Source organism: Orbicella franksi, chromosome 8, assembly GCF_964199315.1.
Source record: "Orbicella franksi chromosome 8, jaOrbFran1.1, whole genome shotgun sequence".
Classification (NCBI taxonomy): domain Eukaryota; kingdom Metazoa; phylum Cnidaria; class Anthozoa; order Scleractinia; family Merulinidae; genus Orbicella; species Orbicella franksi.
In genome coordinates this window covers 21,491,711-21,504,709 of record NC_138152.1, presented here as the reverse complement: position 1 = coordinate 21,504,709, position 12,999 = coordinate 21,491,711, and the positions used below count along the sequence as shown (strand labels likewise).

Below are 12,999 nucleotides of genomic sequence, written 5' to 3'. Positions count from 1 at the left end.
TCTTCGAGTGCAGTGGAGACAGAACTCCACGCCGTTGCTTGTCCTGTGGCCGTTCAACAGGCGGACTTGTTACCTCCCAAAGTATTATTTTACTTACTTTCTTAAATTGCGTGCAGCGGCATACCAGGTGAGTTTGGCCGAACCATGGTTCGTACTTTTGCGAGAGGTAGTCCAGCCGAAATACCCATGGCGAGACCAAACCAGCCTGATATGCCGCCAAAGCGTACCAGAAAGGAACGATTAGGTATTTACCGTACCCAAATTCGGCCAAATGACCTGATATTGTAGCCATATCAGGTCAGTGACTTGATGTCTCAGGATATCAAGACAGTAGACACAGCTTCTGATTGGCTAGTTGGGAATTTAGTTACGGTAATCTAGAGTTACACGAAGAGATCTACTCACAGGTACCGCAGCTCGGTATTGTAGCGGAAAATATCCTCAGGTAAGCCTTTCAACTGATTGTTTTGCAAGTTCCTACCAACAAATAATCACAATCGGTGTCAATTGCACGATAAAAGGGAAATTAAAGAGTGTGTGCTAGGACGTTCCCTTCCTGATATAGGATACAACCTTACAGAAAACAACAATAATAAAAATAACAATGAGAAAACAAAACTCTCTTACAAGATCCTTTCCATGTTGTTTCTCGATCTAGAAAATTCTGAGATCCCGGAATTGCAGGATCTCTTTCATTTGTGACACCACTCATATTTATCATGAGACATAGGAGATTAAGGCAGAGAGTCACAAAGTGTCCGCGCTGACTTAACATCGAATTTATCTTACACAACAAGCGTTTTAAAAGGCGACAATCGCCGAAATTGATGATCTTACTAAGAAACTATTAAGAAACAGTTTAATGGACATGTGTCATTTATATGGGTATAAAACTTGTCCGTATTAACCATGTCTTGTCCGTCTCTATCAGCAATGTCCTCAAAGGGTATTTTAACTAACTTTTTGTCATTATTGTGCTTACATTTGTCTTTGTGTGAGATATTTTGACGAATTTGTTGCAAATTCTTATACTATTCTTTGATGTCCAAATCAACTTTGCACTTTTTCTGCGCATTTCGTAAGCCGAGGTATGTGGTCACTTTTGCTTGATATGACCTGCCACTAAAATTAACATTTTCGGATTCGTTGTACCCTATATGATAACCTAGTTGTACTAGTAAACTCAATTTTAGCGATCAATTGGTATAACAAGTCGGTGGAAGAGAGCATAAAAGTTGCAAGATCAAATGCAGCTGATTAGGTACAAAGAATGTAATGTCACAAATTCGGTATCCAATCAATCACCCTAGGCACATAGGCCAACAAAAATGCCGGGGTGATTGCATCTCGGATCAACGGACGCGCGCATAAAAATTGAAAACAAATTTCAAAACGGCGGCTTCTGTGCCATTTGAAGATGTTCTCGAAGAAATGACTCGTATTGACACAGAAGAGCTACAAGAATCCAGTGACGAGGTAAGCGACAAAACAGAGAAGCTATTGAGTCAGCTGTCAATTGTTTCATAGAATGCAGTGACCTGGGGGAAAACTTCGCATTTCTTTGTTAAACAAGAGGCAAAAAGATTAAAGAGGTCTTTACGAACAACGTGCTCGAGAAAAAGATCCTTTTTCCATTTTCTGTGAATCATCCCTCAACACAGGAGCAGCGTTAAAAGACGAGATCTGTACATGGTTGGATTTAATCTACAGGAGGCTGTCAGCTTGTCGGCGAATTAAGAGACCTTGGTATTTGGTGTTTACCCGTCACATTCCAAAGGAAATTTTCTTAGCTCTTAAAAGGACCTTTTCAACCACAACAAATCATGACCTGAGAGGAAATGTATGCATGGAAGGAAATCGTGAGGCCTTCTCAATTAGTATTGCATATTTTCCGTCTGTTCTTTACATGTTTCGAATTTTGACAGGAAAGACAATTGAACAGTGTTGTGTCATTACGGCTTCTGTTACACACATAAGTTTTCTTTGCATGACTAAGTTCGCTCTGTACACTTTGTTCTCACTTAACCAATCGGAGTGGATCAGAGCGCCTGATGTTGACCTCACCCGACTGAAACAAAATTACTCTTTAAATTTACTGTTTCACACTTGCACATCCTCATGGTAAACTTTGCTTTTATCAAAACTTAACTAATCAAAGGCTACTTCGAGCTACTTCTTGGTATGCGGTAATAATGCTATGAAATTTTGTCCTTGGCCTTTTTTCAATCTAAGAAGTGTTTCATTTGTAAGGTGGTTTACTTGAAAAGTGCATCATGTTAATGAGCAGCCATTAGTTGAGCATTTTTATAGAAATAAGGGTTTCATGTAATATATGTAACGATTTGACAGGAAATATAAGCCTTTAGTGAGGAAGGTGTCTAGATTTAAACATTTATGTATGTATAGTTTATGTTCAAGTGTTTAACATTATACATTTGGGAGCACATTGACAGATGTTGGTCGCCACAAGTAACAAGCGGTACTTTTCTTAGGGGTTAATCAAATTGGCTATGATTTAATTAAATTTATGAATGAGAGTACCTGGGAATGTGATGACTGTAAAAATACAGTTTTTTCCTGGTTAAAATGTGTGTGAAGGATTTGTAATTTATTCGTTAATAAGAAATGTAAGTTTTGTCCACTGACTACTATTTGGAAAATAAACATGTATTTGATGCTAGAATGTGAGGCCTTTATCCTTCTAGTTCCTAATACGTACCAACGAACAGTTTTTTCGCGTTCAAAAAGCTTAATCGTACAGCGCGAAAATTGGCACTAGAACATAAATGTCGGAGCAGAGGGAGATAGTGGGGTGAGGGGGCAGAGGGGAAGAGGTTGTACGGAACAGACCATCTCAGGTAAGAGACCCCTCCTTCCCCGGCTGGCCGGTCACCACTCTTTTACTTTTCGGTGCAGTTTGGCATCTAAAATGCAGAAAAAAGCTACCGTTTTTACTCGAATAAACGATGCAGCGTTAGTGAAATTTTTCGCGCCTCAAATGCGGCGCTTGTTCGAGGGTGGTGCTTACTTAAAAAATTGCATGCCACAAAGAAATATTCCTTTTAACGGTATTTTTTCTATCTGTATGAAAATTTTGCAGGAACTAACAATAGCGTCTGTTGATTGTCATCATTTGTCTTTTCGCACACTTTTCATTTCCTTTATCAGTAGCGTCTTCATTCAATTTTGATCTCATTGTCCCCTTCAATACTGGTTTTTTAGTTATACCGTAAACCGTCGAATTAGCGTCCCCACCCCCCTCGATTAAGCGCCCCTCCTATCGCCCTAAATTTAAAATAAGCGCCCCCCTCCCCTCCCCCAATTTTGTAGACGAGTAATGAGACAACGAAGGATGTGTAGTTTTCGTCACGTAGTATTAGAATGGTACATTGGTTGTTTGTGAACACGTTAAGTGCTAACGGTGGTGCGATTTAAACTTTAGGATCAGCTTTTTATGTCGATAAACAGATTATGTTGTTGTTAACGAGCATGATGAATTAAAAAAATGATCATGTCAGGCCACGATTTGGGAAAAATTAAATAGGCGCCCCCGTCTTCTTCTAAATTTGAAATAAGCACCCCGGGCGCTATTTCGAGGATTTACGGTACGTTATCCGTCGAATGAGCGTCGCGAGGGAGCCGCGGCGCTTATTCGGGAGCGGCACCTTTTAACTTTGTTTCAAATGCGGCGTTTCTTTGAGGGCTGCGCTTACTTGAGTAAGAAGTTTCTCATTTGTGACTGATCAGTAGAATCATCTCGCAGAGAGAGAAAGGAGGGATTAATTGTAGTCTAGCTTTTTGGTCAGGGAAAAAGGCTTATCATTTTAACAAGTCTGTGCGAAGTGTCACCTATATCGTAACAAGCAAAAGCCTGTCCTACATGTACCATAGTCAGTTTTTGGCGTTCATATCATGTGGGGTGCAGTGCACAGAAAGGTGAGTGGTAAAAGATACTTTTATTTTTTTAGTTGTCTCTCTTTGCACCACACTAAACCATCAGAACACCTGCAAAAGACCACTTTCTCCAGCATTATGATTTGAAATTATCAAAGAAAAGCTGTGCTGGGTCAGCCGGAGCCTTGTGTCACTCGATTATTCTTATAAGTATTTGGTCCAGGAAAAAAAATTGTTCAGTGAATTGAACATATAAATATAAACGTGATTCAAAGTGCTTTTGTTGTTAAATGACATTGCGTTACATGACAGTGTGACATTTACAACGCGATACAGGATGGAGTAATGAAGGTATCATTGTTGAGCCCAGGAGGGGATTCCCCGGTTTATAGAGAGATGACATGAATAAACTTTCTCAAGCATTTGTTGCGAATTATAAACATGTTTCTAGTTTTACTTGACAAGACTTCTTATATTGCAAGATTAAATAACTATTATAAGGTAAGCTGAATTACGAAAAGAAACATTTACAACGAAAATGAACAACCCGTCTTGACAAAAATTATCGAAATACAATTGACAATGTTATTTAGCTTCTTTTGGTCTCGAGGAGAAACCCTTGAAACTTAGCTTCAGTAGATTAGTCTTCCTGCTTGAAATTCTGCTAAAACTGAATTTCAGAAACAACCTGTCATTGTACATCGAACTGGAAAAGCTTGGCAACTTAACAACTTGGCAACTTAACAAAAGTAGCGACATCAGTCAATACAATTAACGCTGTTAGTTTTTGTTTCGGTGCCGAGTTCAAAGTATAAACTTAGCTTGACTGAATTAGTTCTTCTACATTAAATTTTTCTAAAGCTTAATTTCAGACACAAACTGTCATTGCACATTGAACTGGAACAGCCAGGCAACTCAACTCCTCATAACAAAACTACCAACTTCAGTGGACACAATTGACACTGAATTGACAATGGAAGTTTCTTTCGCTCCCAAGGTGAAACTATAAACTTAGTTTCGTTACAATAGTCCTACTCGTAACCCTGATCTGCCAAAACTTAATTTCAGAAACAATCTGTCTTCGCACATTGAACTGGAACAGCTACGCAACTCAATCCTGACAACAAAACTATCGATATGTAGTGAATACAATTGACAATGTTATTTTCTTTCGGTTCCGAGGTGAGACTATAAACTTAGCTTGACTAAATTAGTTCATCTACAATTGACAATGTTGGTTTCTTTTGCTCCCCGAGGTGAAACTATGAACTTAGCTTCGTTAACGCAGTTCTACTCGAAATTCTGCTGAAGGTTAATTTCAGAAACAATCTGTGATTGCACATTGTATTTCAGTTTCAAATTTTGAAGCATGAGCAGTTTTTTAGTAATCTCACCTTCTCCAAGTGAATTAATATCACCATCAAGGATTGTCTTCAACACGTCCTTCCTGATCATTAATCTAACAGTTTGGCCATCTTCTTGAGCAGCGACAATCTTTGCCATTATGCTCCGTTCGCACTGGGACAGTCGCATGCTGTGTCCACAGCGATCACATTGTACAATGTTCTCCGAGGTAACTTGCAATAGTTTTCTGGTACAATTGACACATTTGCTGAAGTGTTTCACTTTCTCAACGGAGAGAATGTTGTCAATCTCAAAAACTTCTTCGCCTAGCTTACGAGCGTCATCACAATCTTCAACGCCAATCTCACTGAAGGATTCGTCTTCCACAACTGTCACCCGTGTGTTTATTGTAGTGGAAATCTTTTTCTGTCCAGACCAAAGACGAATCCCTACAGGACTGAGGCGGTAGATATGACCCAGTCTCAACTGTCGAATATTTGTGTCCCATACGTCAAGACGAATAGATCCAGTGGTATTGGCTAACACAGCTTCGTAAACATCGATAGTGGTCGACACATTTTGTCCTTTGCGCTGTACAGTATGTGGGGATCCAAGGTTGATTATCTTTCCTACCATTTTCACCTCATCCCATTCTTCGCAGGTGGCAATTGCTTCCGATACTGTCACTCTTTTGTACCGGCACGCTGCGCTGTTGGTAAACTGGAAGGCATACTCAGACGGTTTAGGAACCGAGACATGAGTCACATCATTGATAATGATTTTCTTTTTATCGTCAGTATACGTGTACTTCTGGAGCTTTATTGGTGTACGGCACTTCTCACTTTCCTCGAAGAGGGATCGTTTGTGCGATGAGTATAAAAGCGCTTCCTGCTTAATTTCATTGGAGGTAGGCTGACTGTTGCATAGTCGAAGGTATTGCGCCTGTTTCTTTTGGGAGGGCTTACGCTGTGGACGTAAGCTATGATAGGTGCAGTCTTCGTATCGTATCTGTTCGCTGGTTTGGCATTAACTGCAACGTTTGGAGAAGACGACTTTGGATTTTCTTGAAAGCATCTGTCCGCTGGTCTGGCATTAATGGCAACGTCTGGAGAGGGCTCTGGATTCTGTTGAACTGATTTTCCGGTTTGGAATGTGGATTTTTGGACGACTGAGCGGGGTGTTGCTTTTGAAGCTGTTTTCTTCTGGTCCTTGTTACTCCTGACCTTGCCAGACATATTGACTCCACGTGTTCAGAGTACACTGACAAGTGGCATAATTTGGTTTTTAAACTGAAACGACGGATCGAAAATTGCAAACGCTGATTGGCTGAAATTCTCGTTTTATTATTGGCTAGTTAGAATGGCCGTTTCCTATGCGGTCCGTTGAAAGCATGACTCCGAAAAAACAAATCGGAATATGGCGGAATACATTTTCAAGCTTTTTTTTTTTTTCAAGTGTGTACGTAGGCGAGTCCCGGGAAGGCAGTGTTCCAAAATCAGTTCTTTTAAAAGAACAATTTTTCTTACGAAACCTTATCCAGCGTGATTCTCAGGAGGTCCAGGCCGCTCGTGTCATGGACTCCTTTCTCCCTTGCCGTTATATTTTCACAAAAGTGGGTTGGCTTTGAAATTACTTAACATATATTTTTTTTAACTTTACAAAAAGTTGATTTTTTTTGTTTCAGTTTAGATCATGTGATAGACCTCTGAGAATATTTTTCTCAAAGGTACCAAATTTAAATTCAAATTTCAGTTCCGAATTCAAACAAATTCACAGAAAAAACTGAACGATTTTAAGATATATAATACAATTGAGAGACTAAAACTTCTGTGCAAAGTGCAGTAAATTGTATGTTGACATGTTTTTATTTGGTTTAAAGGGGTAAGAAGGGTGGTGATGTTACAGCAGGGAGCCCAAAATGCAAGCCACGTACATTTAATTCACATTCATTCATGCAGTCATCTAATCATAAGCCAAGGACAGCTTTCAGTTATGTTCTGATTGAATTAAATTTGCATGAAAGAATGTGAATTAATTAAAATGGGTTACTCTTTAGGCCTCCTTGTTTTACAGTGGAACCCCACCTTTAACCACCCTGTTAATACGACCACCTGGATAATACGACCACTTTATTCTGGCCTAAAAAAAAGCTCAGTCAGTAATTGTCTTATTTAGAGAACCACGTTAATACGACCACCGTGTTAATATGACCAGTTTTCCATGGCCTTAAGGTGGTCGTATTAACAGGGTTCCACTGTAATATCATTTCTCAAATGGAATGTTTTAGGATGGTGTTCTCCACAAACGTCTGGATTGCAAGGTTAAATGGTTACTTTGCAACCGGTATTTATTAAGTAATGAAAGACATTGAGATGCTTTCATGACAAGATTGGCAGTTTATTTGTATAATTCTAACAAAATGTTTGTTACTGTAATTTTATAGAGTGAAAAATATGAATATGGTTTGCAACTGTACCAGACAGTCTGGAAAGATGCCACAACTGTGTAATAATGTATCTTGATTGCCTCTTTTTATGATACAGCTGACAGTTAGTGATCCATGCTGACTGTACAATTTCTGATACAAGGTAAGTCCAGTAATTCCAAAAGAACAAAATCATCAATATACAAATACAAACATAGTACAAGCAGCAGAATTCAGGAAGTAAAGTTGATGCCGCGAGGCATAACTGTTACCCATGAACTGTGGATTGAAGAGTTGTCTCATTTGTAACTAAATCAGGAGATGTTCGGCACAGATTTCCTTCTACTGGAGAGTGTTACTGCTAGATGGTACTTCCTGTGTGTTGTTTGAATATATTGGCTGAAAACGATTGTGAGGAATGTGACATTGATCTCGTTGTAATCACAGACCAATAAGTTGTAAAAAATTCCAATGTTATGGGCACTATCACATGAAACTGTGGCTCTTTACAAACTACACGGTGAAAATTCTGAAGCAAGTACATGTAGAACATCATATGGCAGCCAGTGGATGCTTTCAATGCTGTATCTTGTATAGTTTCTGTTTTAAATTTCTTTTCTAAAATGGAATAAAAGTGGGAATCAGTAAGTTTCTAAAATATGTTAATAATCATAAGAAAAAATCAATTGTTTTAATAATCATTTATACAAGAGGTACTATTTTATGATTAATATCTATACATAATAATTGCTTACAGTGGATGTCAACATTAATCAATATTATCACACATGCATGTTCTGTAGAGCTGTAAGTGGACCAGAACAAGAAACAACCATTTCTACTTACCCGAGTACAGTTGCAGAATGGAGGGTTTGTGACCCAAAGGGTCACAAGGAGTTTAAAAGGGACTCTTACATGTACATGTATTTATGTAGACACTGATAGTTACTGACCAGAAGTCTAACAAAAAAATTCACATTTAATTAAATACTGACTTCAGTTATTCTTTGTTAACACGATTTTAAATTGTAAATGCTACCTTATATAATTAACAGTCATTACAGCCTAAGAAAATGAGTCCATCGTTTTTTTGTTTTTGTTTTTGTTTTTCTGTTTTGTTTTGTTTTTGTTTTTTATTGCTATGCACACAGCTTTATGGTCACAGAAGTATGTCTCTAGAACACCTGTTTGAACTCTTGATTCATTCAAATTTGTATAAATGTGATTGATTGTAGTTCTGTTATCAATGGTGAATTCTAAAATATGTTGTATGTATCCATATGACACAATCATTTGTTGGTATAAACTGCTGTTTAGCATGTGCATCATTTACATTACATTATTTACAAAGCTGTCGAGGACATAAAGATTGGCTTATGGTCACTGTAGTAAGACTCTAGTGTACCTGCTGATTGCACAAGGTGTGGTACATTTGTATAAATGTGATCTATCTGTGTGCGGTAGTCAGTAGTATACTGGTTAATCAACTGCGTGTATCCTTTATTTGTCATTAGAAATCCAGGTAGCTCATATGTATCATCTCTATCTGACAAACAAAGTTTTGTTTCAACAAAAATGTTAACATCAGCCTTTTGAATGTTGTAATCAGTTCGAACATCGTGAATATGTAAGTGGAGAGATCTAACATTCTGAAACAAGACTGTTTTTGTTTGGGGTGAATCTAAGTTTACCTGCAAGACTGCTAAAGGCTTGAGGCTTGCCTCTGTTCTCAGTCTACTCATTTCATTTTTAACTTTCTCGGTGACCTTAATTTTTTTCTCATTCAAATTGAGAACATGTACTGAAGAACTGTTTCGTACTCGGCTCAGGCCGACATAATGCATGTGCTCTCTTGTTGATGATTGAAAATCAACAACTGCTTCATTTAGTGTATCTCCTTGACAACGCTGAATAGTCAGCAGCAGGTCTAAGTGGAAATTGACGTCGAAGAATTTGTACCTTACTTTTTTTATTAATTTGGAATTGTTTTGTAACTTCTAAAATTGGTGTCCAGTTTTTATTTATGCCTTTGTTGTACAAATGTGCATGTTCTTTGCACCACTTTCTGCCTATTTCAAGATGTGGAAATGATACCCAAATAATACTTGGTCTGGTTGAATTATCAACTCTGTAGTCTATGTTCTCTACCATACACTCTGCGCCATTTGTTAGACCATCAGTCACATCAATATTAGTTGTTAGGTCATATTTTGCCTCAATTGCTACTGATACTAGTGAATATAAACCCATTGTCTTTGTTGCATCATCTGGGATTTTATTTTTTATTTGTTTCTTGAGATCATCTGAAATGTCTCCACCTATAATGTCCACAGCCTTAATCTGAGCTTTGTCAGTTCTAGATAGCGCATACAGGGCATTATTGTGGGCATCTACTGATGCATTTGTAGTAAATAAATGTGTCGTGTTGATTGGATAATTATCACTTTCTGGTGTTACATTCAGGAGTCGTTGTTTTAAAATGGCTATATCATCATCAGAATGTTTTCCCTCTCTCAAGCGATTAAGTAGCTCTGCAAATTGCTTGTCATCTTTTTGTCTCATTATTTCCGTCAATTCGAAGAGGGAGCAGTATTCTGTCCAAATGTTAGTTGCGAAAGCATTGTAGCCATATTGAGAATTTTCAAATATCCACTTATCAAAAACTGGTTTTAACTGGAAAAGATCTCCAACAGTTATCACACTTATTCCACCAAATGGCTCGTTGGTTCCCATTATTTGTTGCAATCTTAAGTTCAAAAAGTTGAACATACCACTTCCAACCATAGAGATCTCATCAATAAATATAACTTTAAGTTTCTTCAGTTGGGTTCTAATAGTGTTTAGTCTGTCACTATCCAGTGTACAATCTTCAAAACCTCTATTGGCAGGTATTGTAAAAGCAGAGTGTAATGTGTTACCTTTTATGTTGAATGCTGCTTTACCAGTGGGGGCTGTTTTTACAACTTTGACATCATCTGGATTTTCGCCCGCAATAGAATTCAGATACCTTATCAGTGCTTCATACAATGCATTGGTAACTGTACTTTTGCCAACTCCAGCACCTCCACTTAAGAACAATCTAAGAGGATCATCTTTAGTTTTCACTGAATGTAGGACATGATAAAAAAAAAACTGTCTTTGTTCTTCATTTAAAGAGCGTACAAGTGCATAATAATCATTGTCAGACATGCGCCTCATAAGGAGTTCTTCATCATCATTATTTCTGGGGAAAATGCCAATGTCATCAAGCAAATCATACTGACTATGGTGCTTGTTTTTTCCAGGGTCAAAGCAACCAAATAATTCACTAGGTTTCTGCTTGACTGCAGAGTCCTGCTTATTTAGATGCTCTGCATTTGGAGCAACATTATCAAAGTTGTCATATTTGGCATTATTCATATCTTCCATTGCTTTATCAAGTATTTCTGAATGGTATTCATATTGGCGCCTATTGCAGAGAATCTCATCCCTAACTTGCTCAAATCTCTCTTGGTAAGTTTGACAGTCTTTAATCAAATCACTGCTTTCCTTTCGCCATGATGTATAGAGCATTAGTTGCTCTCTATAATGGCTTTCTGGGTCTTTATCTTTATGGTACCTGACAGAGCGGATTATTTTAGGCTTTTTACTTTTTACTAGTTTCATGTCTCCTTTTAGTTTGTATTCATTTGGTTCACATTCAGACTCAATGACATTAATACTATCAGGGTCATCATCAGTGTTGTCTTCAAAATTAGTTTCTGGTAGAAAATCATCAATGTCTGTGAATGATGCGTTAATATTACTAGCACTACTGCTATCACCTTCCTTATCTTTAACACAGTTAAACAATGCAACAAAGTCAGCCAAGCACAACCTTTCCACTTGTTTTGGTCTTCTTTGATAACGTTTAGTGATATTGTCAGATTCTATGTCAGTTGAGTTGTCAGGCAACTCCTTGAGCTTATCTAATTTCTTTAACAAGAATGCCCTTTCATCTGGAGGTGAGGTGCTGATAAATTGAAAATCTCGGGAGGATCTTCTCATTGGCATTTGTAATACAAGATACACAGCTTCTTGAGCACTAATTTCAACTGCATTTAGAAATTTGTTTCCAATCTGCCTTACTCTGTTTGCGATATCTTTGTTGCCAGATTTAGCTTCTTCAGATGCTTTTTCTAGAAGTCTGCTCATACCTCTCTGCCCTTTTGTAATATAGGACAGTATGTAGGTAGCACATGCATAAGGATCTTGTACATATTGCATGTCCATGTTTGCTCGCCAAGCTTTTAGCAAATTAGTGTTGTAACTATTGATCCGTATTTCTGATGGTGCCCTTTTCAAAAATAATGTGTCACGCTTTAATGTATGTCTTATAGCTAAGATATAACTTTCTTCAGTCAACTGTAATTTGTTGAGAACATTTTCGAAACTGGTATCTTCACCATATTTAATGTTGTCAAGAACTTCTTTTATTTTTTCAGCATTTTCTTTTATCTGTTTCTTGTTCTCTTCATCAAAGCAGGAGTTGTCAAGAGGTGTTAAAATCACTGTCTTTGGCATAGGAGGCAGTGGAAAATTAAACCTACATATCTTATGCCCTGCCTTCTTACATGTCTTGGCATGCCTGTGCATCTGTAAGTTTACAAGCTCTTCCATTTCACTGGAAGTGTCTGGGTTATGGCAAGTAACATACTTATCAACAAAGCTCACAATTTCTTCACTAGAACTTTTTTCATATTGCGGGGCTTCCTTTACCCAAAATAAACCATGGATATGTGGGCTTCCTCTTTGTTGAAATTCAACTCTGTAAAAATAATCAGCTATTTCTCCTATTGGCATTACACTGCTCTTTAATACATCACGAATAAATAACTGAACCATGTGCTCAAAGTTTCTAGCACACGTGACTGGATCCTTTTGTATCAAATCTGATTTCTGTTCCCATGTCATTTGTTTGATTTCCACATCAGTATACTCTTTGCTATCTAGAATTCTGCCTAAAGTTTTAAGAAGATGAGTCCACCTTGTTTCAGCAGCTGAGAAAGAGCAAAACCATGTAGGATTGCCAAGTTGACGAATCATAGCAAACAAGTCTTTTTTGCATTTTTCGAAATACGGTGGTGAAGATCTAAGACTCCTTAAAACTCTGAACTCTTCATCAAGATGCACAAGCTTATTAAGATAATTCTCTGATTTCAGGTCACCAGCAATGTACTTCTTTCCCTTTGTCTTACACTTTCTGAGAGCAATAGAAGCGCTATCTTGAATTTGCTTGATTTTTAGTTTTTTCAGCTTGTAAAAAATATTTGGCACAGACTTTGCAACTCTTCTATCCTGACACCTTAATTCCCACT

General features: G+C 37.8%; 1 protein-coding gene across 1 annotated transcript; it reads right to left on the bottom strand.

Annotated features, from left to right (window-relative positions):
- Positions 1–9,254: 9,254 nt before the first annotated feature.
- Positions 9,255–12,784, bottom strand: LOC145495115 (uncharacterized). The gene has a single exon (XM_081474685.1). The coding sequence runs from the start codon at positions 12,725–12,727 to the stop codon at positions 9,545–9,547; it is 3,183 nt and encodes a 1,060-aa protein (XP_081330811.1). The 5' UTR covers positions 12,728–12,784; the 3' UTR covers positions 9,255–9,544.
- Positions 12,785–12,999: the final 215 nt, after the last annotated feature.